We start from the raw sequence: 27,296 nt of genomic DNA on the forward strand, positions 1-27,296 counted from the left end.
CTTCGGTTATAAACGATGTCTTGATATTAATAAATGAATTATGGCTTAGGATTGCAAACCTGCTAAAGGTTAATATTGACAGTTATGATATGATTGATGTTAGTTTCTGTGATATTCTACCTGCCTGCATAAAAGACATATGTGTTCGTAAGTCACATAAGTCTTGGCACTGTCCCCGATCAGTATGCAGACATTGCAGATCTTAAAACTTCCAAATGTTTCAAGAGGAGTTAAAAATCAAGTTATTTGCTCCATCTGTGTAGATGGACTGCATAGTTCACAGCTATGCAAAGCATAGTTTATACACAACCTAATCACATCAAGTAGGTCTATACCTTTCAGAAGTTCCAAGCAACCTTACAACCTTAGAACTATTATCATAGAAACTAATACAGCATAGAAAGTTAAGAAACCATTCAGAGTGCCTAATCAGACTATTGTCATTCCTGACTTTCTAAAAGCAAGCTATTCTTTTTTGTTGAAATCATGACTTTCAAAAGATGTGTGAAAGTAGTCCCAAATAGCATCTTAACCCCATAAATCACCAATCAGGTTTAGTTCATTGAATACCTTATACTTTCCTCCTTTTGTTAGATTTCTATACCTCAATGGCTACAATGAGGTTATGGGTTTTAGCAGATAGTTACACTAATCATGTAGCTTACAATGGCAGGGATCTAGATTATCTGTTTCATATTATAGAAAAGTAAAGATTTGGTAGAAGGATGTGATGGAGAGGGGGGGGGGGGCTGAAGAAAAATAGCAATACTAGTAATAACAACTGATGCCAAGTATTCATTACAGTCTCTGACATTGGCTGTTTCCTATGGTTTGATGAGTCTTTGGCAATACTGTGGGAGTGTTCTTAACAGTTCAATATATCTCTGCATTCTCATTAGCTGCTGTTTTTTTTTCATGAAGAACCTTTATGAATATAACATGCAGGCATCTATATTCATAATCATAAATTTCTCATCTCCAGATTTTTATTCTAAAGATGGACTGGGATTCACTGCCCTCGTATTCTCCAGCATGAAACTTTCATGGATTCAAACCCCTTTTAAGTTTTTATAAATTCAAAATTACAGAATCCTCCTCCCTACACAGCAAAAACTGTGGTGTTAACAGGTGTACGTACATAGAGGACCACACCAGCTATTTTACACCGGTGTTAAATTGACAGTGTTAGTTTAACACCTGTAGGTGTTATTACAACACCTTTGGTTGTTACATTTACACTCTTTGGTGTTATGTTCAATCTCTAGGGTGTAATTTTAACACCCCAGGGTGTGGTCCTCTATTAACACCAACTGGTGTCAGTTTTAACACCACAGTTTTTACAGTGTACAACTTATACATCTCAACTACTAGGTCATTGACTTTATTGTAGTCCAAATATAAGAGATATCTCACAACAACTTAGCCTACTTAGGAAATTGGAAGTGAGCAAATATTGAAATTCATAGGAACATCTTTCATAAGCCTCGGGTTTCAATATCCTGTGCCTTTTTTCCTTTTCTTTTTTTTATTTTTGTTGTTGAAATTATTATTTGAAAAGCTGAGAGCAGTGCTGGCAATCTGAAACTAACCCGCTCTATATTCTGCAAATCTTCCCCATTACAGGCAATGCATTTTGATAAGCTCTTTACATATCGCTTTTATGACACTGATCAGGGATAATTATCAGGGGATTACTCTCCAGAGAGAGGAGAGGCTTGAAAAATGTACGGGTAGTGATTAACAATGACTGGGTGTAAAGAAAATTGGAAAGTGGAATGAAATTGGGAAAAGTTGGACAGAGTATGTTTAATGGTAGGGTAAGGAAGAATCTGGGAGAAAAACAAGAGAGGTGTATAGATGGAATTAACTGAAGATTACTTCTTATTTTAGAAGGTTTCATTATAAAACAAGATAACTAAGTTTATGTCAACCCCCCCCCTCGTCTTTTTCATATCTATACAAATTACATAACTGGCAAACGTTCCTATCTAATATAGGAATATTCCTATTTGGGAAAAATTTGAACCGGTGTGTTGCTGCTTTCGTGGATGATATTTCGAAGGATTGAATTAGAAATTCAAGAATGTTGATTCTGCAAATTTCTTAGTAATGTGAACCTTCATATTTCTTGGTTTTGCAGGTCTAAAATAGCTGTTATCCTGTTCAACTTCACACATTTTGTTCCCTATTGCTTTTTGGCTTATTTTATGTTCACTCTTGGTCTTCTTCCCAGCCCCCCCCCCCCCTCATCCATTGTATCAATCTATTGATTTCTCTCTCTCTTTCCATTGGCCAGCTAACACTTTGAATGGGTGAGTGGGAGGGGGATGGTCCAGCCAAAGACTTCTTCACAAATAGGACCAAAGAGACTCGAAACAGGGCCCTTTAGAAAACCTAAAAGGAGACCAGAGTCCTTCTATTCTCTTTTTCTTGGGAACAATTGTGGTTGGTTTTTTAAGGGGGTGGAATAGACATGATCAGTAACCCTGAAAGTATGGATGTTTGTTTAGGAATGCGATGAAATTCAATAAGTCTTCTCCTTTTAGTTAGCACTTGAAGGTTATCCTCCCTTTCTCTTTCTCCCCTGCCACCCCCCCCCCCTCACCTCTTCTCTTGCTGTCTCTTTCTGCTTCTCTTTTCTTTTGCATCTTCAAAACAACTATGGTGCATTATATTTTCAGTTAACTTGATGACAGAACATCTTGTTTGGTAGAGATCAGTGCTCTGGGCATTATGGTATTTTAGGGCTTCTTCGCCATTCTCTTACACCCCTTTTCCATCAAAGAACTTTTTTAAAGGCCAAAAGTAGATGGATACATCATGATTATTGAATAAATTTTGTGGGAGATGTGAAAGCATTTTACCCAGGCAAAAAGGGATATTGATCAGGTCGCACCATGGCTGACAGAGCATTTGGCTGGCCCGAACATGGTGCAACAAAGTCAAGCTCCCAACATGTTTTTTTGCACGATATTCAAATTTGGCAAGACTAGATGCTTCTCTGTAAAAATGTTTAACTTGCCAACCAAATTATTTAAGATACACAGACAAGTGATGTCTTTTAAAGTGTTTGTTCTTGCTACAAAAAAAATAGCATGAAAATGTTGGCTATATCACAGTGTCTTCCCTGATGCCTTGTATTCTATTGACTTTATACACACAATTTCATGCTGTGTCTGAAGGATACTTATTAAAGAAACCACATAGTAGAAAAACTTCTTTTGAAACCTCATGGAGTGAAAGAAAAGTTATGTAAGCGTCCTTTTAATTCGCCCCTCTTACAATAACCAACCCTGGACACAAAAATAATCACTGCATTCATTGCAAGTCTTCGAAATGTAGTTAACAAGGCTTATTTTGAAATTATAGGGTTCTTGTGGAGGACGTTCCTTTCAATTTTACTCCATTTATAATGATTGAATGACTTTTTTGTGAAAGGCAAGAGATTTTAGCCTGTTTGTGACATAACTTGCAAAGAGAAGATGTATAATGTTGTTGATTCGCTGAAAAGCTCTTTGAAGTTAGCCATTATTGGTATTCAAATGATAAAGATAACCAGTGAATCTTCAAATATTACAAAGAAATTGAAGGTAACTCGAACATTGCAAGTAATATTGAACAAAAATGAACCCGCACAAAGTTACCAAAAAATTCGATAGTGAAGACAAAATGGCTTTATGAATAAGTCATATCAATGAATCTTTACATGAATATTACAAATAATTTCAAGATAACTCAGACATTGCAAGTAATTGAATATATAAATTTTGTTTAAAATAATATGAACCTGCACGATGTTACCAATCAACAATTAGATATTGAATAAATGATGCAATTCTGATGCAATATTATAATACAAGCATCGCCTAAATACATTCCATATGTCACATACATGTAGCATACTAATTACTGTCCGAAAATGTCATGCAAAATTGCCAGAATAAGACGGTGCACGTGCTAGATGGCAAGAAATTGAAGTGGGTTAACTTATTTGAAAGGAGTCTTGGTAACTTGGTTTAGTTTGAAGCTCTTGTGATACAAGCATTAAAATATACACAAGTTTGGATATAAATTAGATAAAAGAAATCATGTTGCTACAGTTGACGTAAGGCCCACCTGAATTAAAGCATGTTTGAACCACGCCCTTGTGGCTGAGGAAGACACCCTTCAACCTTCATGTGAGAAGCATTGTGTAATGTTCAAACACGAGAGGGCAGCATTGTATTAATTTTACCAGGGCCTTGGATATTGTTGTCAGTCTGTTTTGGTATTTTGGGTGAGAGTATTAAATTTACTCTTTTACAGGTACACATTTTGCAGTGTGTAGATGAAGTTGTTATGCAGTTCAAGGAAAGGCTGACGATAACAGGGTTTTTAGATAACTCATGTCTTAATGATAGATTAAAGCTCCAGTTTATAATGCAAATTTTCAGAATTGTAATAAATCTACTTGTACATAAGTGATTACATGTAGGCCATTCTCAATCAAAGTTTTTGAGGTGGTGGACTCGTGTGATTGATACGAGGAAAATAATCCTTTTACTAAAGTTCTGTTTCATTATTGGTTACCTATTCATCAATTTATTTCAATCTCCCCGTTTATTTCACTTCCCCTATAGCATAACCCTGCATTCTCTTTCACTCTCTCTCTCTCTCTCTTTCCCATTTCCTTTCGATTCAATGTTTTTCATTATCTATCGGTTCAATCTAATTAGTGTACATTACCATTAAAGATTGCATGAACACCATTACCCTGCCCGTTATTAATTGACTACGTAAGTTTCCATTGTGGAAGAGTCATTCATTGTCTCGAGTGAAAGGAACCGACCGCTCTCTCATTCTGATAATTACCAGCATCGTGTGAGAAATGTCCGCCGTTGTAACGAGCCTTGCCGTGCATTTAAATATCAATTTTTCATAATTAGCCGTGATCATGATATGGAGTGTACTGTAGACTTGTCGGACAGAAGGCAGTAACTCAGAAATTGTGATTTGGAGAAAAATTATGTTGGTGATTTTATACACCAAGGAGATTTATTGAGACATTGAGATGTGATGAAGTGATGTTTTACTCCACAGGCAATATGCCGAGTTAAAACTTAATGATTCTCATAATGTGTAGCTTCATAGAATATATAAGTTACTGATTAGAAAAAACATTACTGCCAGTACTTTGTAGAAATAGAAGTCAATAAAATGACCACTCAAATGTTTAAGAAAAAATATGTTTCAAATGATCTTGGTTGAAAATGTTTAACCATTGAGAAATGAAGAAAAAATGGTATTCCAGCCAGGTGTCTGGTATTTTTTCAAGCATTGGTAATACACTGTCCCACGTGTGAGCTAACATTCATAATTTCGCAGAATTTAGTTTTATGAGCCAGATCGATATAGATCTACATGTACAATGAATGATATGGTGACAATAAGACTACCTCATGACATCATCATCTATTTGCTGCAATTACAGATACTTAGCTTTAGCTATATCAAAATCTCAAAATCATCAGAAAGTTAGTTACATCCCATTTCTTACCCCTCGATAACATATTTTCTCTCTCCCTTTCTCTTTCTTTCTCTTTTACAGGCTGAAGGCGAGGATGAACTCAAGAAGAGGCAATTAGTAGAGTTAGCATTGATAAAAGGAACGTATAGAGATAACACAAACAAAATTCAAACGAGTATTGCTGCCACACCACTTAGTAAGTATTGCATGCAAAATATTATTTTCTTTTATTTTCGGGGCTACTTTTCACAACCTGGATAAGCTTTAACATTGGAAAGAATGAGGATTTTCCAGGGCTCCTGTTTGAGTTTCCAGGTGGGTGTTTCATAAAGCTGTCTATAAGTAACAAGTAAACTCTGCATACGACTGGTGATCCTTTCTTGTGGAAAATAGAGTACCGAAGTGTGACGTCAGTTTGCCATGGTGACATGGCGGGCTGGTTCTAAACAGAGTCGCAGCTGATGATCGTCTGTACACATTGGCTCGTCTGAAAAATAGGTTGCAAGCGATCAAATGCCAATAGCAGTCATTTTCTCCTCTGAGAAACACACGCTTTCATTAGGTGGGTTCATTTGTTTAGAACCAGGCCGCCATGACACCACAGCAACTGACGTCATCGCTTCGGTACTCTATAATACACGCTATTTCCGTTGGCGTTGTTTTAGTTCATAAGACAGAAATCCTACTATAAGCTTCCGAAATCCTGATCTCATTAACCTTATAATAGACCGATGTTGTCAGTGAAAATCACAGCGCTATGAAACGCTCTCCACATCTTTTCTTGCAGCCTCACCCAGAGCATTGCCAGCTCCAGCCGGTGCCTTAGTACCCCAGCCGATGAGATCGCCCACGCCAGCCGCCCAGGCGCACATACTGGCACCGCAGCTCCTCCCCCGCATGGCCGCTACCACCATGGTCAACGGGCTGGGCGGAGTCCAGACGGCGCCCACCACCATGATGCACTCCCACGACGGCTCCAATATTCTCATGCCCCTGGACCCCTACCAACAGTATGCCTTCACGCCGACCATGTTGGAGTATCCACCTACAATTACAGATGGTTCACTCGGTATGTTCATGGCTGCGGTGCATTAGGTTCTCACCACCAAGCGGGTGCCATGGTATTACCCCTAGCTCTGGTGGTAGTACCCCTTAGCCCTGGTGGTATTACCCCTAACTCCGGTGGTAGTACCCCTTAGCTCTGGTGGTATTACCCCTAGCTCCTATCAATCTCTTGAAGACTTTGGCCAAGCAGTATCTCATAATACACCTATTTAGAAATGGGTGTTTTTAATTGGCAAATGCGAGCTGCTCTAAGCTTCACCAAATTTTTCATGGGATACAAGTCTTCGTAAATTTGTTGAACAGAGACTGACCAAACAGATTTCAGATACATCATTCCTTCATATTTTTTGGCAATATTTATGTCTGTAATTTGATCAAGAGAATAGTTATATAGATAGGGCACGCATTTCATAGCTGGGTCGTTCCCTACTTGGCCATTTAAAAAAAAATGTCTTTCAGTACTGGCCCATACAGGAATTAAAATTTCATAAACATCGTCAGTTGATAACAGAAACTTGGTTTCGTTAACGGCATCATTTCTGAGGAAATAGACCAAGAAATGAAACGATATTTGAGAATCATGGACATATTTATTAAACCAATTGGTTTAAATTTGTATTATATTTATAATCCTATGTATTAAAGTGAAAGTGAGAGAGAGAGAGAGGTTGACGAGTAAGAGCTGAAAAATAAGGAAATAAGGAGGTTTTGGTTTCAAATAATGACCCTGATCTGATTATTATTATTATCAAGATAGGATTTTTACAGAGAAATTTTGTAAGAAAATATCAACCTTATTTTCTATTACTGGATGCTCTGTTGCGGAAAAGTGTGTGAGCCAATATGACATTTCAGTGTGTGATATCTGTATTTTTTTTAATTTCGCTTAATACTTTTTTATTTTTACAAACAAGTGAAAACATTAATCCTATACAAATATATCACAGTTTGTTTTCTTTGAGAGAACATACAATTTTGATGTGGTATCAACTCGTTATTGTTCATGTATTTTTATAGTGTTTTTGAATAGATGAATATTAGTGAATGTGCTATCTCAAGTTTGATATTATTAACATTATTTATAGTAATGCAGTGGCCATTTGTATGCCATGGAAATAATAGCAACTTGAATTATATATGAATTTAAATATATTAGGCAGTCTTTCAATAATAAGAACTTTTTAATAAGAAATATTGTTTTATTTCTTTCCATTGCATTTTAAAAACAAATCCACGTTTGCAAACCTTGAAAAATTATATATTTGTATTTCTTTATTTTTTTTACTCATGAATGAAAAATACAACTCAAATTTTTCAGTATGTACAAAAAGAATATAATAGCTATGGGCGATAAATTTTGTAATTTTTATGATTTTTTTTAACTAAAAGAAAGCAACTCACATGTTTGCAAAAAATGTAGAATTATGTAGTCAAGTATTCACTTTAAAGATGGACTAATTTATGAATATACCATTCAATACGTTCCATAGTACAATCAGACATGTTTGATATCTAGGTTTTTTTTTAATAGAATGAAGTTTTATTGACTAATTTCCTAATCAATAGAGTTTTAAATCACATTAACGCGAAGCAATAAAGACGATGCAATAAATTATTTAATACCACCTCACTCACATGGATAACAAGTACCTTAATTTTTTCTTAATACATTTTAAATGTCATACCAGTTGTCTAACAAATTTATTTTATTTCCTTTTTAATCCTACTTAAAAAAATATAATCCATCCCAACTTGCCCTGTTTGTTTTGGAATATTATGGATAAAAATTGACCTAACTTAAAAAAAAAAAATCTGACTAAATGGACTAACACTGGTGCTCGGCTGTGATTGGTGGATTCCCCCCTGTGCATGATGACCTTTGACCTTCCCCATATACCCCCTATGATAGCAGGTATAGCACCCAAGCTACGGCGAGCCATCAGGGAACATCCTTACCAGAGGGCAATGCTTGATCCAAGAGGTTAGTCTCTTCAATCCATTTTTGGATTTGATTTTTAAGTATTTTGTAGTTAGCATCAGTCCAATTAGAGTGGTTTGATGATGTATTTTCATTCCCATTTTTTTTTTCAAGCCCCAAAGTTTAAAAAGAGAATCGTTGCCAGGGACCCTTTGAATGTTCAGTTTTTTTTTTTTTAATCAGATTCAACTCCTTAGCTTTCAAATTTATGTTTTGAGTTTGAAAGGCATTTGTTTTTGTATGAAACACACAAGTTTTTTTTTAATGTATAAAATCAAGTTCATGGCATCATGACTTTCATGATTTGATACCAATTGCAACTTCAATGACAAGGTTGAAGCTACCTTCTTCAAACGCTAAAATCATTATGCATCATGAATATTTGCAGAGTTCGTTTCATTTCCGACCAAGAGCTACAAGGTGCAATATTTTTTAATCTCTCTTTAGAGAGAGAGTAAAATAATGCAAGTGATTGGACTTTCAGTTTAGTCTTCAATCTAGAAAAAAAGTGATTTATCAAAGCATATTGATTGAAATGAGAATGAAATTATCATAATCATTAATGATAGAGGATTGTCCAAAGTTTCCCTGGTGATGAACATTTTGTTGGTCTCAAAAAGGAAGAAGGAATATTTTTCTTTTCCTCTCCCATTTTCAATCTTTAAAACATAAAGAGTTTGATTTCCAAAATGAAATTGTCACGTCCACCTTTGCAACAGTAAATAAAAGGAGAAATCGCAAGATCTAGATGTCAAGGTAGCTTGACACAAGTCAGATCTTATTTGGGACATGGTTCTCAGCGTTTTTTTCTCTCCACACATTGCCCAGGAGTTGATTCTTGAACTCAGCATCAATAATTAGGAATAAAAATATCCTTATTCATGCCATTTGTGACTCTATATTTAATTCAAAATGATGGAAACCATATTTTATGTTTACAGTCTTATTAATTTTTTCATTTATTTCTTCATTTCTTTATTTGGTTATTAAACTTCAATTTTTTTCCTCACCAGTATCCTTAGGTGCCGAGATGAAGGGGGAAGCATCATTCTAACTATTCCATTTTATTTCTCCTCATAACACTAATTATCTTTTATTTCAGGTTCACCAACATTAATACATACATCACTAAAACTTCTCATTTTTGTTGGTTGGTTGCCGGGTTTCGATCCTGAAATGTTGTCGTTTGTAGTTTCATATGGTGCGATTTCCAAGCTTGGATTCCTCAATCTTGCTTGAATTTGTATTAGAGTTGTGTTAAATGATTCAGAAATCTGTTTTAGTTCAGAGAAGACCGATCTGTTGATAGTAATCATCACTGTTAGATTAGTGTGTGCTAGCATGTTTGATTTAGTGCACTTGCACCAAAATGGACAAAGATTTATTTTACATTGTACATATTTATTATCAAAACCTTTAAATATTTAAATACATGCCAATAGTGTGCTATATTTAATCTTGACATTTTGATAAAAACTGAGAAAAGATTTTAAACTCTTCATGTGGACAGAATGATCGTGTGATTTTTAAAGCAATTCCTTAGAAGGGCTTTAGTAACTTGTGACTTGATTATGGAAATGATGTTAAGCATATTTTTGTATTAAGAAGAATTATGTATATGTGGGACCAATTTTGTATTTTTCTACTATCTTCAGCACAATATATGTATATTTAAGCATGGTATATTTGTTTGTTATATTTTCTTATGATAAATCAGTATCTCTATGTAAGGAGATATATTTATTCATACTTGGGGGGTGAGGTTAATATGTTTTATGTATGATGCATATTTTATTTTCAATGTTTTGAAATATATTTTGTATGATTTAAGAATTTTTTTTAGTTAGGGAATATACATGAAAGTAGATTGTATGGGAGTAGAGGGGATCATTTCCAATTTTAGTGCTATTTTTCTGTTGTTGGAATTCCTACTTTTATTACACTTTTCAAAGAACAATATTTCATGTGTTTTACTGTAAAATGTGGCCTTGTGAGAATTTGGAAGATATCGTAGATTGGACAGGTTATATGATGTACATATATCTATATATATGGGAAAGTATTTGGGGGTGAACACATTGGATGAATTTATTTCATGATAGCAGTTGGGAAGATGACGTTATCTTTGTAAAAGATTTTGTAGTTGACCTAAAAAAAAAGAGTTGAATAAATGAGAATGAATGAAGATCAAGAAAATAAAAGAAACTGTCTTTCAAGATTCTGTGCTGCGTGAGATTTTAGTCGAGTTTGTTTGAAATGAAGTTTGATTGGAATTTTGAATGAAATGTTTTGATGGACAGTCAAATTGGCGCAAGTCGGAGAAGGCAACCACGTTCCCTACAGTACAGCCAGCAAAGTCGATTTCTCTTTTTTTCCTCTTGACAAAGATGCTTGCATCGTACGTGCAATACCATTGCACTAGTTGTATCATAATAAAAAAAAGAAATTAAAAAATTTTGGACGAGATAAATTATAAAATAAGATGGATTTTGAATGAAATTAGCCCTTTCTTCTTCCAAACTGCTGTTCAAAGTATTTACCCCTTCTCTCTGATATGCCAATTTGATGATCAATCGTGTAGATGAAGCTCAGACTGGTCAGTATGATTTAATAATTAACAGCTAATCAATCACTTCATTATTTACGTTGTTGTTGTTGACTTGTTTATTTTTCTGCTTGATTTACGCCTTTAATGAATTAATCTGGCCACTTTTAGCACTTTCTTTGAATCGTAGGCTGTGGCTGCATGTGAACGGGGCCTGGCGGGAATCCTTCCTTCTCATCCATCTATTCATCATAATACACCCTAAACTCACATTTTCAAAGGGGCGCATTCACACTTAACTTTTAATACGCATTGATCTGTGAAAGGGCTCTGCTCAGGGTTGTAATACATTGCGTTTTAATTCATTTTGAAACAGGTTTAAAATGGAAAAAAAAAATGTTTTTATTGTTCCAACCCAGGCTACGCTGGGCTCCAAACATCATGGTCGATGTGCTTATCTCGGCTCTATTTTCACACTTCTCTTATTAGAGTTTGAATGTAACATTTTGTTAACACATGATTGGACAAGAGGATATATAACAGATAACTTCTAACAATTCAAAGCACATTTTCTCAAAATGTAACTCCCAATAACAGTATGCTATGATGATTAAGAACTATATGTCGGGTACATCTGTGGGTATTCTCTTTAACAGATCAACGTTGTGAGCGAAGTATGAATGCACCCTATAGTTTTGTGTTGGTATGTTACTCGTATTAACCCTTTTTTCTGACAGGTGTTTATAACCATGCTATCTTGGAAAGACACAGAAGAGAAGAAAATAAGATGTGTATGCAGACTGTTTATTAACTGCCTATCTTAACTTATTCTTGCTATGAAAGGTTTAAGGCCGATTATCTCCACATTATACAAACATATGCTTATATGATATATATGACTGCAATCTTAAAGTTGAAGCATATTTTGTGTGATTTAAGAAAGTGGTTTTGACATATTATATAGTTGTGCAAATTCTTTTTTCCATCATTGTCTTGTAAATATACACCAGCTTTTTAAAGTCGATAATTTAGATAAATGCTCATTTTTAAAAATATTTCTTCCCATTCCTGAACATTTGCCATCATCACCTCAAACCTATGATAAGTTTGTTTTCTTGCTCTTTAAATTTGCTAGCCAGCATGTCTTATTGATTTGATAATGTCCTATTCAGTCAGAAATCATGATTTTTAGTCTCTAATCAAATTGTAGAAGTTTTCTTGCTTCATTTTGCAGTAACCATATATATATGGCCAGTCTGTGGTTTTCATTGTGTGTGTGTGTGTGTTTATTCTTTCATGATGCGGTATTGGATGAACTTATACACACATTACGTATGGGATTGCATACACAACTTCATGTGTGTCCGTGTGTGCGTGTGTTTGTTTTTTTACTTTTCTATCTAGGGAAGGACATTTCTAAGCCACCATTTTAAAGTAGAAGAAACTAACTCCATTCATGAGAATCTGTTATTTATCGTTTTTACTTACTAATTTATCATGGCAAGAGAACTGCACTCACAAAATACTGATTGATATTGATTTCATATTATTCTAAACACATGCACTTGTATGAAAACGAAACGTCTGCCCCCCCCCAAAAAAAAAAAAGACCGAACTGGTTATCTTGCGTATCATCTCTTAATATAATCCTGTTCATTCAAATTTGTCTCGTTCTCTTTTTTTATAACAGCATTATGTTGTCTCCTCTTTCTCTCACACAAATAGTAGATTGTTCAAGCATGTGTACGCTTTTGTCTCTTATTCATGCTGATTTAATTTGACCAACCTTTCTTGCAATTTCTATGATTTTAGCATTTGTACGAGACCACCCCACGTGGGTTTCTCTTCGCAATTTTTCCCCCTTTCAGAAGATGTGTACAAAATTGAGAAACATCGCATGAATTGGTCTTTTCAGAACTTTTAATCCATCTCAAAGAGCTTGCTCTGAACAATATTAACAATGTTGTCCCTATATCAGTGGTGTTTTGTATATCATAATTTAGTTATAATTTTTTTTGCTATGGTATTCACTGTTCAGATCCATATATTAACACAAGCTGCTTCTTTTATTTTCATTTTGTCCCACTTATATCACTAAATCAAACCAAAAAAAGGTCTTGAATTCCCCCCCCCCAAAAAAAAAAAAAAAAAAAAAAAAAATTATTAAACAAAAATATTAGTCATTGAAGATTAGAAAATTGAATCATGAAAACTTTGACCGTATCATATTTCCTCAGTAAGATCAATCGTTCATTTTACAACCAATTTAAGATACAGACATTATTTTGGAGTTTTCAAGAGCCAAAACACACCAGAAAAAGAGACCCATTACCAATTTTCCTTTCCAGTACTTCTTTGTTTCACTCATCCAAGAAATCAAAAATGAGACATATTTTGTGAACACAGTTCTCTTGCCATGATAAAGACAATACAGGTCTGGCTGAAGAAGATCACTTTGAAGTTTTTCCTCTTCACTCAATTTTACTCAGTATTTTGTCATTATTCCTTATTTTGGACATAAAACTGAAGTAATCCCATTTTTAAGATCGAAAGATGTCGAAATCCCCGTCATTTGCTTTACTCACCTTTCATGCATGCATTGTTTATTACTCTCCGAAACCAGAATATTATGTCCTTGTTTTACGAAGAAGAAGAAATATAATGAAATAGTTGGCAAAACAAAGAAATTATGGAAAATTATTAACATGTAGTTTTTGTTGTTGTGATTATATGGTTTACTTATTGCTTCAGATAATGGATAATTTTACTAAGTAACGGAAGAAAACCAATGAAAAAAAACCAAACGAATGGGCTAATATCTGGTCATTACTAACACGAGGTTCTTTTCTGTTTTATCTTCCCAATTTTTGGTTTTTCATTAACTCGATCCTACCCAGCCGCCGCGGGCAACTAGCGTAGCCTGAACTAACATGCATCCTACGCACTCCAAGTACTCTACTTCGTTTTATCTTCCCGTGCCATCAATGACCTTTGACCTCATCATCTGACCTGACCTGACCTTCATTGCGTTGTATCAGTTGCCTTCGTTCTTCTTTCAAGTGTTGCAAGCCGCACACTCACACACACACACTCTCGCACACTGGTGATACTACACACGCTGAGTTTGAATTAATCAATTCTCCTTCGTTATATCAAAGAAAACATAAAGAGATTAACCAGGAGTGTGATCATGTGACTTGCCATGTGATCTGCCATGTGATCTCACTGCTAAAGAGCTGTGAACTCTTTTAACCTTCTTGCTTTACATTTATTCATTGTAGTTTTGAGGCTTGTTTTTTTTTTATCGTGCCTGAAATACAAAAGAAAGAAAAATACTTCTTTTCATCATCACCTCTTATTAATGCGAGACAATGGCAGAAAAAACATTGTCATTTTGTTCAATATATAATATCACTGTCATAACTGCAAAAAAAGTCACTTCTGGAAATATTTAGAAAAACCCAACTAATCCATGATACGTACTTTATAAACAAAACTTATATCCCTTTTGTTTTGTTGTTATAGTTTCTGAATAACCTTCATGGAAAAATTGTCCTCAGTATGCATCTAATTTCTAATGAGAATATTCTCTCTCTCTTATAGGATGAAATTTATAGTTTTCTTTCATTATACCATATAACAGCTGTTTCAGTGTTGAAACTATCATTATTCCCTGTTTAATTCTGAATATTATTTGGTTGTGGAAAGGCATTAGTCTTCCCCCTCATGGCTGCTAACGATGTTTGAAAAAAAAAATTGTTTATCATTTGCATATTGTAGATTTCTTGTTATGATTTTGTAGTTGATTAACTGTTGAAGGTCTTTCTAACGAGCTCACTCACACATGGCGCCCTCTCGTGTCTAAAGGTTGTATTGATGTGGATTCTGATGAAGAGGCAAAACTCAATCTGTGTACAAATATGGGTAATCTGGAAAGTTCTAACGATCCAATTTAACATCTTCCAAGCTTTTCCATTTTTACCCATTTGCGAAAGGGACAACTCATCAAAAGCCTATGGGAACGACAGAATCTCGACCTTTGAAGGTGAGATGTCTTCCTCAAATCTTCCACCGTTAAACATCAATTTTAAACACCACATTATGTGACATAATGTTACCTTGCGCAGATTCACTTATAGACCTATAAAAAATAGGTTCTTGTCCATTTTCCTTGAAAGTTGGTCTATAGAGCTAACCCTGGAAAAAACATGAGCTGTCCTGGCGAACCTCATCATTTCTACTCGCATTTGACAACCAAGAAGGTCATATATGCTTCCATGTGGACGTACATCCTTTTGACGTCGAGTTCCAACGCTTGTTTTGACTGAGCTCCTTAGGCTTCAAGACCTTGTAGCTATACTAGTGTAACTTTTCATTGCCATTTCATCATTTTCCCTGTATGCTTCCATTTTTAATTTCCATCTAATTTTGTGTATCTCTCAGACAAACAAAAACACAAACCAGTCAGATGAAATGTAATAACCATTGCCAACCAAACTAGTGCTCTGAATTTTTATTCACATTGTGGTACAAATTAATTTTATTAGTTTGTATATCTTTCCTGATAACTGTAGAAAGTAGCAAGTTGTTTGTTTTTTTTTCTTTCTCATTACTTATTGTCATATATGATGTGATAGTCTGTTTAACAAGCAAATGCTATTTCACAAGCTACTTTTATACATTTAACTTAATAAGCAGTAACCAGGGTGGACCGGTCAGTTATTCCTAATATTTTTTTGTCTTTAAAAAAAATATTGCACCGTGATATATACTTACCACATTAATGTAGAGTATATGGTTGGGTATTATCCAGGTTTTTGTCATGGCAATACGAAGGGTGATGGAACTTTATTATAAAGAGCTTATCATGAGTCATAATATCACTTGTCACTCTAGGGTGATGCCATTGACATTGAAAAGAAAACAACTCGATAGAGAGAGAAAGAGAGTAAGAAATTATCTGTGCTAAGATACTCTTCCCTCTAGCACTAATACCTCAGAAAAAGCTCATCCGAACATTGACAGCAATCCTAATACGAAATCGACATGACTAATCTACGTGTGTTTAGGCGGCCTAGTGATAGTTCAAGGTATTATGATTAGCCTCTTTCTGAAGTTGCATCATGAAATCACGCCGTGACAGAAACTTGGATTGAATCTGTGATGACGATGCCTCCTGCAAGGTGTGTCAAGAAAAAGACGGGACAGAACAAGCGCAGTAACGTTCTGAGATATGGCAGTGTGTGTAGCCTGTCTACCTGAAGCACCTGTGATGTTTCTACCCCATTTCTTTTTTGACACACCTTGTACTTGGCAAGAAGCAGTGCTAATTGATTGTAATGACTACTTGCCCCTCGTCAAGGTGGTGGGTTCCAAAGTGCCTTCAAGCAGTCTTTCAAAGAACTCCAATGTCCATTCTGCATGAACTAAATCATTCTCCTGCATGCCAGAGTGGAAGGAACCAAACTCTGCATCCTTAACCTTTTTTTTTTCACTCTCCTCCTCCTCCATTTAATTAACGTCCAAAGACTGGTTTTCGTTCAATTTTTTCAATCTTATATCGGCTTGGGTTTTGAGAGATGTGGCACTTGTGGAACCCAGTTTGTCCGCTAAAGAGAACACCCTGACGAGGCTGGCAAAAGGTTATGTTAAGCACTGTATGGGAGTGTGCTCGGGCGTGTGGGATGAACCGACATGGATGTATGTGAGTGTGCGTGTGACGTGAGGTCACATGGCAGCAGTGATGTGTTAGTTGTGTTAGGAAATACAAAAAGTGCCAAATGAAGAGAAAAAAAATCCTAAAAAGATGGCACTGGAAATGCCCCTTCCGTCGACATCGACCCCAGCTGCAATTCAGATGCAACGACTGCCATAAATCTGTGAATTGTAACCAACTGTACTTAGAATTCCTGAGGTTTGTTCTCGGATGATTTGGTCAAAAACTATGTCCCACTCCTGGAAGATAATTCAAAGCTGAAGTTTTTTTGTTTTTTTTTAATGGGAAGAAACCCTGCCCCTTCGGAAAGACACATCTATCAAGTATTCCTCAGCACTTCTTTTAAAGTCTTCTCAATCAAAACCTGGAGCCGTTTTATAATCTAAAAAAAAAATGTCTTCTGACGCAGAGATGAATAAAGCTGAGACGATGAAGTCTTCCAGAGAATGAATAAATATGCAGTCTTCCACTCCAACTCAAAATGTGTGTGAATAAGGAAGGAAGATTGATGCATATTATCATTGCTAATCATGACAAGGAGGATTGGGTTTTATTGTAAAGCCGATGCTGAGAATGTAGACAAGGTCTATTGGTATGTTGAGGGAGGTAAACGCTCATAATACTTTATTACTAAAGAGTATGAAGTGCTATATAAGTCACCTTTCATAAACTAGTGACAAATCAAAGAAAGAGACAAATGAATCTTGGATTACGTCAATCTGCTTGTGCCAAGTGTGCCTTGTAATACACTTATATTTGTATACCACAGCAGCCTACTTCATTTCTTGTGAATTAATGCAAGGAATAACAAACTCAGGGAAACTGGCTATGGAGTATTGGCATCCTCGGATAAGGCTGAGGCCCGGTTTTCACGGAGCAGGCAGCTGATTTACGAAGGGTGTGATTGTCAAGAAATGGCTAATTACTTCCAACAGTATACATTGTTAGGCTCTGAAAATGTACCAACCATTTGCTTTTGTTTTAAAGCACTGTCATTGTCCGTGGAAATGCTGAAAATGTTTGCGCAGAATCTTTAAAATATCAGCTGCCCAAGTGCAACAGCCTTTTAAACAGTTGACTATTTCCCCCCCCCCCCCCCCTCGGCAAACTTTATTGATAAATTAAACTTGCGTGGCTAGTGGCTAGTATACATTCACACCCTTTGCAAATTTGATGTAAGCCCCTTGAAAACTGTCCTCCGGTGCCAATATTCATTTATTTTATATACTACTGAAGTGCTAAAAAGATTTTGGAGGCTGCTGAACGTGGATTCACAAAAAGTGTGTTTCTTGGATGACCGATGCTTATAATATACACACATCAAATCGAATGTGTTATCCATTTGTTGATAACAAAAATTACATGTTATCCCTGTACAAAGTTGTTTTTATACAAAATATGTTTTAAAAAATGATGAAGCAGTACAGACGAGGCTGAATAAAAAAATGTAGATAGGTAAGGATATTTTGTAGAGTACACCAAGTGATGTTTGACCTGTACTTATATTGTGTTTTACCATTGTGTTGCATTTTGTACTTAAAAAATAATGAAGATGATATATTATGATGATACATGTATGTAATTCTGTAGAATTGGCCAGGTGTGAGAGTGATTGTACCATGTTATTATAATGAGGTGCTTAAAAAAATAGGATTTCTATAGTTTGTAGATGTTATTTTCATTAGTTTGGATGGAAGAAAAACTAGTATAAATAATAGTGCTCAAGGGTTAGAAAAAATATACAATTTTTTCAAAACTCTTTTATGGCCACAATTATTCTTCCTTGAGCAGCATTTTCAAATTTGGCAAAAAATTAATCGAATTTCTCCTTTATATCATCACACAAAACAATGAGATCTCATCAACTAGGAATTTCTCTTAATATTTCTTTTATTTATATGGTAGAAGTGAGGCTGTTTTTGTAGTAATGGAAATAAGACTAGGGTAGTTTTTTTTATGATAAACTCATCTTGGCTAAATTAAACATTGTAGTATTTATTTAGACAGGGTTGTTATTATGATATTAAGAAATATTAACGTGTACATGTATATTTTTTGGAAGACAGGGAGATCGGCTATTATGAAGATTTTTGCTTTATTATGTTCCCCCTCTCACACAATAGAATTTGTACCATTGATAAATATTAAAAATTGGCCTGTAAATTTGAAATATGAAAATATTTTGATCGACTTCTTTGAGATTGAGCGTACTTGAGATCAATTGAATTCAAATTCCATGATTTACCAACTCAATCAATGAACAAATATAGCAGAAATTTTCCTACTGATTTTGGCTTGACATGAAAATTTAAAAGTTTCACAACTTGAGTGGATTTTATTGTTGGAACAATGTTTTGGCTTTATTTCTTCAAAATTACAAACCGTTTTTTTTCCTCTTTCATACCCAATATCCCCCTTATATTTTTACTTTTTCAAAATGTGTGCTCAAATGGATCGTTTTGGCATAAAAAAAGATTGTATATAGGCCTACACTAAACATGGTATTGAATCTGGGTAGATGATTATAAATGTTTAGTGAAAGCTGTGTATTGACATGTTTATGCTTTAGTATGTTTAGATAAAGGCTTGAAAAAAAATATTATGAAAAAAAAAAAATCCTGGCCAGTTTTTTTTTTATGTTCCGTTTTGGATGTATTTTATAAATGTTTATATTTTCTTGTGTAAACTTCCATTTTGTTCTTCCAATGATAAATAATGATTATGTAGACATTTTAGCACAAAAGTGCCTCTGCTTTGATGAATGCATTTTATTTTATTTTTCATGTTGCTTATAGTATATTCAAAGCAATAGATAAGACAAATATTTTAATTTCATTGTTGATCATTCTTCTTCGCTATTGTTAATGTTCAGTTTTGCACATCCCACACCCGGGAGGTCTCATTTTACACTTTGTACAAAGTTTGTACACTTACGAGTAGCAAACATTTTCAGGGTAAAATAATCAGTTATTTCAGTAGTAAAATGCATTTAAAATGTTTCCTCTTAAAAGCTAGTAATACGTAATGAATTATTTGGTTTCTTTATGCAAGTATAAAGTATGCAAAAATATTGTGTGAAACAGAGTATATATGCAAAGTACTTAAAACCATTTGCTGCTTTATATATTTTTTTCAGTTGATTTAGTTATTATGAGGTAACATCTATACTGCCCTTAAAAGAGTTTTTGTTTGATATCACACCATTTATGCAAATTAATAGCAGAAACTCAAATATCTTTTTTTTTTTAATCATGCAAAGTCTTTATAGGGATGAAAAGGAAAAAATTCTATAATTTAAAATAACTCAATTGTTAATTGACAGACTTGAAAAGCTTTCTTTTGAATTTGGAATAGACAATCACGAAAAAGATTTGATATCAAATCATTCTCACCAAGTGCCTATTTGTATTTTTCTAAAAATACTTCTTGAAATGCCAAGGTCTTGATTCAAACCAAAGAACTGCTTAGGATTTGATTCCAAAGTAAATGAATTTTTGAAATGAAATGAACTCATGAAATCAAAGAAGTATAACTGCATGCAGTAGATATTTCTCATCCAAACTTTTAAATCAAAGATTGACCTAAAAATTCTCGATTAATTTTTTTCTTCTTCAAATTTACCCAACTATTCATGAAGTCTAATGTTTCATTTCTAAAATTTAATCATTTTCTTGCTGTGTTCATGTACCATCCCAAGAGGATTTCAGTGAAAAGAAACAGATTTGGCCATAAACCTGTTAAAGACTACTTTTGGAACATTCAAGCATTTTGTTTGAGTCTGATAGTTTATACCACAATACTACAATATCCCAGGATTCAAGTGAGATAATTGACATATACTTTAGTACAATTATCAAAATACTTATTTTTCATACCAAAAAAAAACTTATTTTTAAAAAATTTATTGATTTTGTCCTCTTGGAATATTTCCTGAAAATGGCAACAAAATTATTACATGGCAAATTCGAATCTTTAACATTGTTGGATTTGTGAAAAAAATAAACAGACCATCTTCATATCAGAATACAAAAAATGAAAAAATGAACTTCAAAAGCTGAAGACTGCAAATTTTAATATTCATAAATGGATGGTTGATATAAGAATAAGTGCCTTATGCGATAATGAGTGCCTATATGAATAAACTCACGTGGCAGTAATTTGATGTATTGCAATGTAATTAACATCATTTCAACACAGATTTTGAGTCGATATCGAGTATTAATGTGAGAGAATTTCTTGAAAATAACTCAACAAACCAAAGCAGGCATTTTCAATAAAATCATTCAAGAGTCGTTTGTAATTAATTACATTTTTTTCACGCAGAGATATGCAGGAGGAATGTTGATTGTTGATTAATGAAATATATGAATATGTATTTTTTTCTTTTCTACTTAAAAAAAAGCAAATGTAAAATGTATTTCTAAGCATTGACAAATTTGTCTGAATTTTCGTCAATTGTTTTTTGATATTTGTGTGAGAGCTGATGTATCGTCAATAAACGATGGAAACAGCATAAATTGTTTGTACTTGTAGTATGTTTTATTTTAGTGTAATATGTTTTAGTTTTTATACCGAATACTCTTTTTTATGAGAGGAGTTGCATAGAAGAGGATTTAACTTGATGTAACCAGATCTAAAGGAAATACATCATTCAACAGGTAATGGGTGATCATTAATGCATTATTGTTGCATAATTATTTCCCTTTATGCCACCCACCCCTTCATTGTGTAATATCATGTCATTAATGTCAGCTTTGAGAAATGATAGATTGAGAGAAATATAAAGCCATAGAAGGAATTAAACCCCTCCCAGATTTTTTAAGCATTTAAAAAATGGTCAAACATTGAGTATATTTGATTTTTTGGCCATGCCTGTTTCATTGTAGGATCAGGGGCCCGTCTTACAAAGAGTCGCGATTGATCCAATCAATCGTAACTCTGGAAATCCATCAGTGTCATAAATTTTTCAACAGGAAATTTGCACAATGTATTTTGTAAACAAAGAGAAGCAAAGTGAATTCTTGAAGAAAACAATGCATAAATATACATCAGAGCTAGAAAATATTTTGAACAAACATGCATTATACATGTTGACATTGCTGGCCGTCCATAGTTGCGATTGATCGGATCAATTGCAACTCTTTATAAGACGGGGCCCAGAACTCGTTTCAACTCGGAAGAGTTTTCAACAAGGGCCCTCATGTGGTGCTGATTTTCTTTTGATTGATCATACACAAATATCAATGCAATCAATCGTACATAATAAGCACCACGGTCAATTGCTAAGCTATGATACGCTGCCCATGGTGGATTCAGACATTCTTTACGAATTCCGATAAAGAGATTGAGGAGGGGGAGCTAGGGGCGACGGATAAGGAAGAAAAGTTGAGTCCCGAGAACGAGAATTGAGAAAGATTGAAGAGTAAAGTAGAGAGGGATAGAAGATTGCGCGGTGAATTAGAAGAGTAAGAAGGGAATAAGATCGAAGGAGAGAGAAAAAATAAAAATTGAGAGATGGATTGGAAGAGAAAGATGAGAGTAAGATCGAAGGAGAAGATAGATTGAAGTCGGAAGAGAGATGGGTTGGAAAAATAAGGAGGAAATAAGAGTGAAGGAGTATAAAGATGGAAGATTGATTAAGGAAGATGGATCGCAAGCACTGGCGTCTGGCAAATAGATGGGGGCCATGCCCCCCCCCCCCAAAAAAAAAAAAAAAAAAAAAAATCGTTAACAAAGAGAAAAAGATAGTAACGGAAATGGAATGTGACAGGGGAAGCGGAACCGGGGGCACATGCCCCTCCAAAATCTCCCGTGGGACAAAAATGTCTTCTTTTTTTCAAAATGAACTACCCTTTATAAACTAACACATTTTAGGTAAGAAAATTTATTATTTTTTTTAAATGGCTCGCGTTTGCATTATTGTTTAACATATCCTGTTCATTATTACAAAAAGTGCTTAGAAAGTCTTTTTCAGGTCGTAATATGAAAAACTTTCAGCTCGCGCTCGCGTTAGTCCTATATAGTTAGATACACATCTCTTTCATGGTTACAAAAAATGATTTCCTACTAAATACATGAAATGTCCTTGCAAAGATTTGAGCTCGCGCTCGCAATATTTATTTAGGCCTTATAACATTGTTAAGATAAGTTTGGAGAGTATAACTAAGATGTACTCAAAACTTTTAAGGAATACCTTTTTGAAGGACCAACAACAACAAATAGCCTTTCAGCGGCCGATCGGGCAAAATGTCGATAGAGATATTTTTGGCCCGCCCGCCCCCTTTTGGCAAAAGCTTAATCTGATCCTGCATAGTTACATTCACTTTCTATATAACAAATCGTTTAACAAATAACAAAATCACTTCAAGTGGAAGAATGACATTTCAGTCGTAGCCTTAATTAGTGCCAGAATTGACCACAGAGAGTTTTACAACTCATTTTTTTTCATAACCGCTCGCTCGCGGAATGAATAAAGCCTAAGTGTATATTTCAAATCTCTTTTTGAAAAGGGTTTGCTCAACTTAGTACTGAAGGCACAAATGTAATCTGATGATGAAAATATCTGCACTCAAATGTCCATTTCGACATATAATAAGTTCCCTTTTAGTCTTTGCCCCCCCCCCCCCCCCCCCATCCGCACCAAACGAAAATACTTTCCGCCGCTCCTGGAATATGAAATATATTTTCTGAATGTAAAATCCTATCCAAACCATTAAATTATTATTATTGCCCTCAGGGGGCGGCAGAGCAAAGTTGAAAGGGAGACACACAGAAAATTTTCAAAAAGGGCACTATCTTAAACATGGCCATATGCAGAAAATTTTAGCTGGGGGGGGGGGGTAGCAAGCGTAATCTTGTTAGGAAAGTGAGGGAGTGAAGCGACCGAGCTTATCATTGAGGCGCGTTTGCATTTTGTTAAGTTGGATTTTGTGCATATTTTTGGCGAATTTTGTGAAAATCTGCAGTAAAAAAATGTGAGTTTTCAAAAAAAAAGTTTGGGGGGGGGGAGCTAGGGGCAATCCCCCCCCCTGCTGCGTACGGCCATGATCTTAAAACAATGAAAAGGGACTTCTCTACCCCACTCACGTGGGATTATTTTTATAAGTTTTTTTCATCCATTATGCACTTGCAGAAGGAAGCAGAACGGCGCTAAATAGAGAAACCGGGCGCTCATCGGGCACGAAAATAGTGTTTTTTTCAGTACAACTTGATATGAAGAACAGGCACCTATTACAAGGCAAATGGGCACTCGTTAACACACAAAACAGGTCAAAGGGGCACAGAACACGTTCGTGGGGGCACTTTTCTTAGGTAAAAAGGGGCACTGATACGAGAAAGGCCACCTATAAGATGGCAAAATGGCACTTGCTCAGACATGAAACGGGTCCTCAGGTGAAAGGGGCACAGAACACAAACGTAAGGGGTGATTTTTTTGGTAAAATTTGGCACTGATACGAGATATGGCACTTGCTAACACATAAAAACGGGTCTTTTTCAGGTGAAAAGGGCACAGTACACGTTCATGAGGGGGGAAAGCATTTTGGGGTAAAAATTGGCACTTATATACGAAAAAAAATGGCACTTGGAAACACCTAAAACGGGTCCTCTTCCGATGAAAGAGGCACTGTACACGTTCGTGAGGGGGCACTTTTCTAAAGTTTTCTTGCTAAAAAGGGGCACTTTTTCAGTGCTTCAAAAAGTGTGGGGCACTGTGCTCCCCCCCCCCCCGGATCGCCGCCCCTGATTGCCCTCTTACTTCTCTTTCTCGCACCTTTTCAAGAACTTTTTCTCCCTCTGTCATGTCTAGCCCCCTCAATGTTGGTTGTTGGCTCATTGTGCCGCTGATTTGAAGAGTGAGGGGAGAATAAGATCGATGGGAGAGAAAGAATGAAGAAGGGAGGGGAGAGAGATGGATAGGAAGAGTCAAGAGATAATGAGATTGAAGGAGTCAAAAGAGAGAAGAAATCACGAAGAGGGGATTTATGAGAGGATCTTAAAAGAGAGGGTATAGGGGTGGGACAGTGGCGAATCCAGAGGGGGGAACATCTGGCCACTGCCCCCCTTGAAAGGAACAAGAAATAATTTCTAGTGGAATATGTCTTGCATTGGCGCGAGGATCTTCTTTTTTTTTTCTTGTCTTATTGTTCATGGAACAAAATGATTTAGATTTGGGAGTGAAGACCCTTTTTTTTCGTTTTCAAAATTTTCATGCGTTCAATTACAAAGAAAGTCCGAACAAAATTGAGCAAAATAGGCATTGCAAAAAGGTTGCATTATTTTTAAAGCAACTATGAATTTGCATTTAATCAAATCACTTACATGATTGTTTTTAGGATTTACGCTTTAGTGCGCAGAAATTGGATTTGAACGTGAGTCTCTTTCAACGGCTTTATAGTTCTCAAAAAACGGAGGACTTCGAAGCTTTTTTTTTAGCCCCTGAACAAAATGATTCAATTCATATATTTTGGGGGAAATTCCATGTCATTGAGAGAAGTCGGTCATTTTACATTTCAAAAGGTGTTATCTCTATAAGCAATAAGTTGGTATTATTTATTTTGTGGCATTTATGGGCCACTCTTCGTCGTTTTATGATGGCAACATCAGGGGAGCTTTTCACGAAAGAACTTGTCGGACGTTTCATCCGACACGTCCTGGTTTATCCGACAGTTACCATAGTAACAGTGCTTCTCAGCCAATCAGAATCAAGGAATGATGTCAGATCTGACAACTTGTCAGACAAAAATGTTGATGAAATGCTCCCCAGGCTGAAAGAAAAATCTATAAAAAAATAAATAATAATAAAATAAAAATAAAAATATCGGTGAAGGTTTGGCAGCTATATAGAAATCCATTATTATGACAATTGTGAAGTTTTTATTTGTGACGTCATATTATGCGAGCAGCTACCCCATATATTATAAATTTTCTAATTTTGTTAAAAGGGTTTATTAAAGGTGAAAATCATATAGCCATGTAAGTGTGAAATTTTGCTCCATTCGCCACATCTGACCCCCTCTTTTTTTTTTGGGGGGGGGGGGGGGAGCTCACTAACGCCACTGATTTATGTATCTTTCGCTTTCCCCCTTTGCACGCATAACTTTCTCCAAACTTAGTAGTCCAAATGAAAATCGAAATACTCATATCACATTTGTGTGATATAATATTTATTGACCTTTCCGTTTCACGCACACATACAGGCCTCGTCGTTAGTGGGGAAAAAATACCATAGGCGGATCCAGGGGGGCTGAAGCGGCTGCGACCCCGGCCCCTTTCGACAGCATTGAAAGGGGGAAAGTGGGAGGGGGAGAGGATAAAGAGAATAAAGAAGGAGAGGAGAGAAAAATATTAGGCAGTAAAATAAGAGGAGAAAAATCAAATGAGGAGTGAGTAAAATAAGGGAACTGATAGAATTGGAAAATAGGTTCTCGATAGCAATGAGATACATCATCTCTTCAACCGGCGTTGTATGGCGCTTAAGATATCCCGTTTTCAAGTAATTAGGCCCTTATAACCAAAATAATAGGCCTACGGCACTTGAAGTTTCCATTATTTTTATTTTGTGATATATGCATCGATCGATATATAAAGTGTTAAAACTGTCCCTTTCATGTCTGAAACCAAAATAACCAAAATAATAGGCCTACGGCACTTGAAGTTTCCATTATTTTTATTTTGTGATATATGCATCATATAAAGTGTTAAAACTGTCCGGCCCTTTTCATGTCTGAATATATTATCTGTAAAAAGAGATTCAGCTCACGCGTCGGGCTCAAATCGTTTGGTAATCCAAGTTATGCAAATGGTCCTTTAAAATATGTCTCATTTTCAGGTCTGTATATCATTGTAAAGTCTGTATATAATAAACAGCTATCTTCGCGCCCGACAAAAACATTTTCTTCCATATTTTCGCTCGAATCCGAGGGGGGGGGGGGCGTTTGGGGTAGTTGTAAAAACTGTTCAAGTACAGATAACTTATTCTTACAAACCAGACACTTTAAAAAGATCTCATGATTGGATATGTGCCCCAGGGGATACGTATCTCTCTACATAAATAAATTATACAGTTCAGGGGATCGACCGAGGGCTGGGCTACTCGAATTTATTAACATTGACACTTTTTAATAGGCCAACAAATGGCTTTTTGTTACTCCCTCACAACCCATTCATTACTTTATATGTTTCTTGTCAATTATTGTACAACTGCCATTGTTGTTTTATTTTATTGAAGTAATTCACTATGTATTCTGTTTTTAGGAGATGACAAATAAATGAATTTAAATTTAAATTTCAACTTTACACGAGGTCCTAAAATGGATTTGCCTGGGTTATTATGTCATGAGAAATTGCTGAGAGGATTAATTGCAATCATTCAAACAAAACTTTAAAAATATCAATCGTAACTTGATTTTCAACCAAATAAACATGCGGCTTGAGACAGGGGCAGATCCAGGATTTCCCAAAAGGGGGGGGGGGCAATTTTTTCGGA

At 35.4% G+C, this 27,296-nt stretch overlaps 1 protein-coding gene across 1 annotated transcript in view; it reads left to right on the forward strand.

The window, feature by feature from the left end:
• LOC129258888 (KH domain-containing RNA-binding protein qki.L-like) overlaps positions 1-21,327 on the forward strand; it is a 43,579-nt gene extending 22,252 nt beyond the window's left edge. The window contains exons 2-5 of the mRNA XM_064097975.1: positions 5,588-5,702; positions 6,294-6,575; positions 8,484-8,552; positions 13,992-21,327. Of these exons, the coding sequence (XP_063954045.1) occupies positions 5,588-5,702; positions 6,294-6,575; positions 8,484-8,552; positions 13,992-14,008 (483 nt within the window). The 3' untranslated portion in view covers positions 14,009-21,327. The remainder of the gene's footprint in view (positions 1-5,587; positions 5,703-6,293; positions 6,576-8,483; positions 8,553-13,991) is intronic.
• Positions 21,328-27,296: the final 5,969 nt, after the last annotated feature.

Source organism: Lytechinus pictus, chromosome 4 (assembly GCF_037042905.1).
Source record: "Lytechinus pictus isolate F3 Inbred chromosome 4, Lp3.0, whole genome shotgun sequence".
NCBI lineage: Eukaryota > Metazoa > Echinodermata > Echinoidea > Temnopleuroida > Toxopneustidae > Lytechinus > Lytechinus pictus.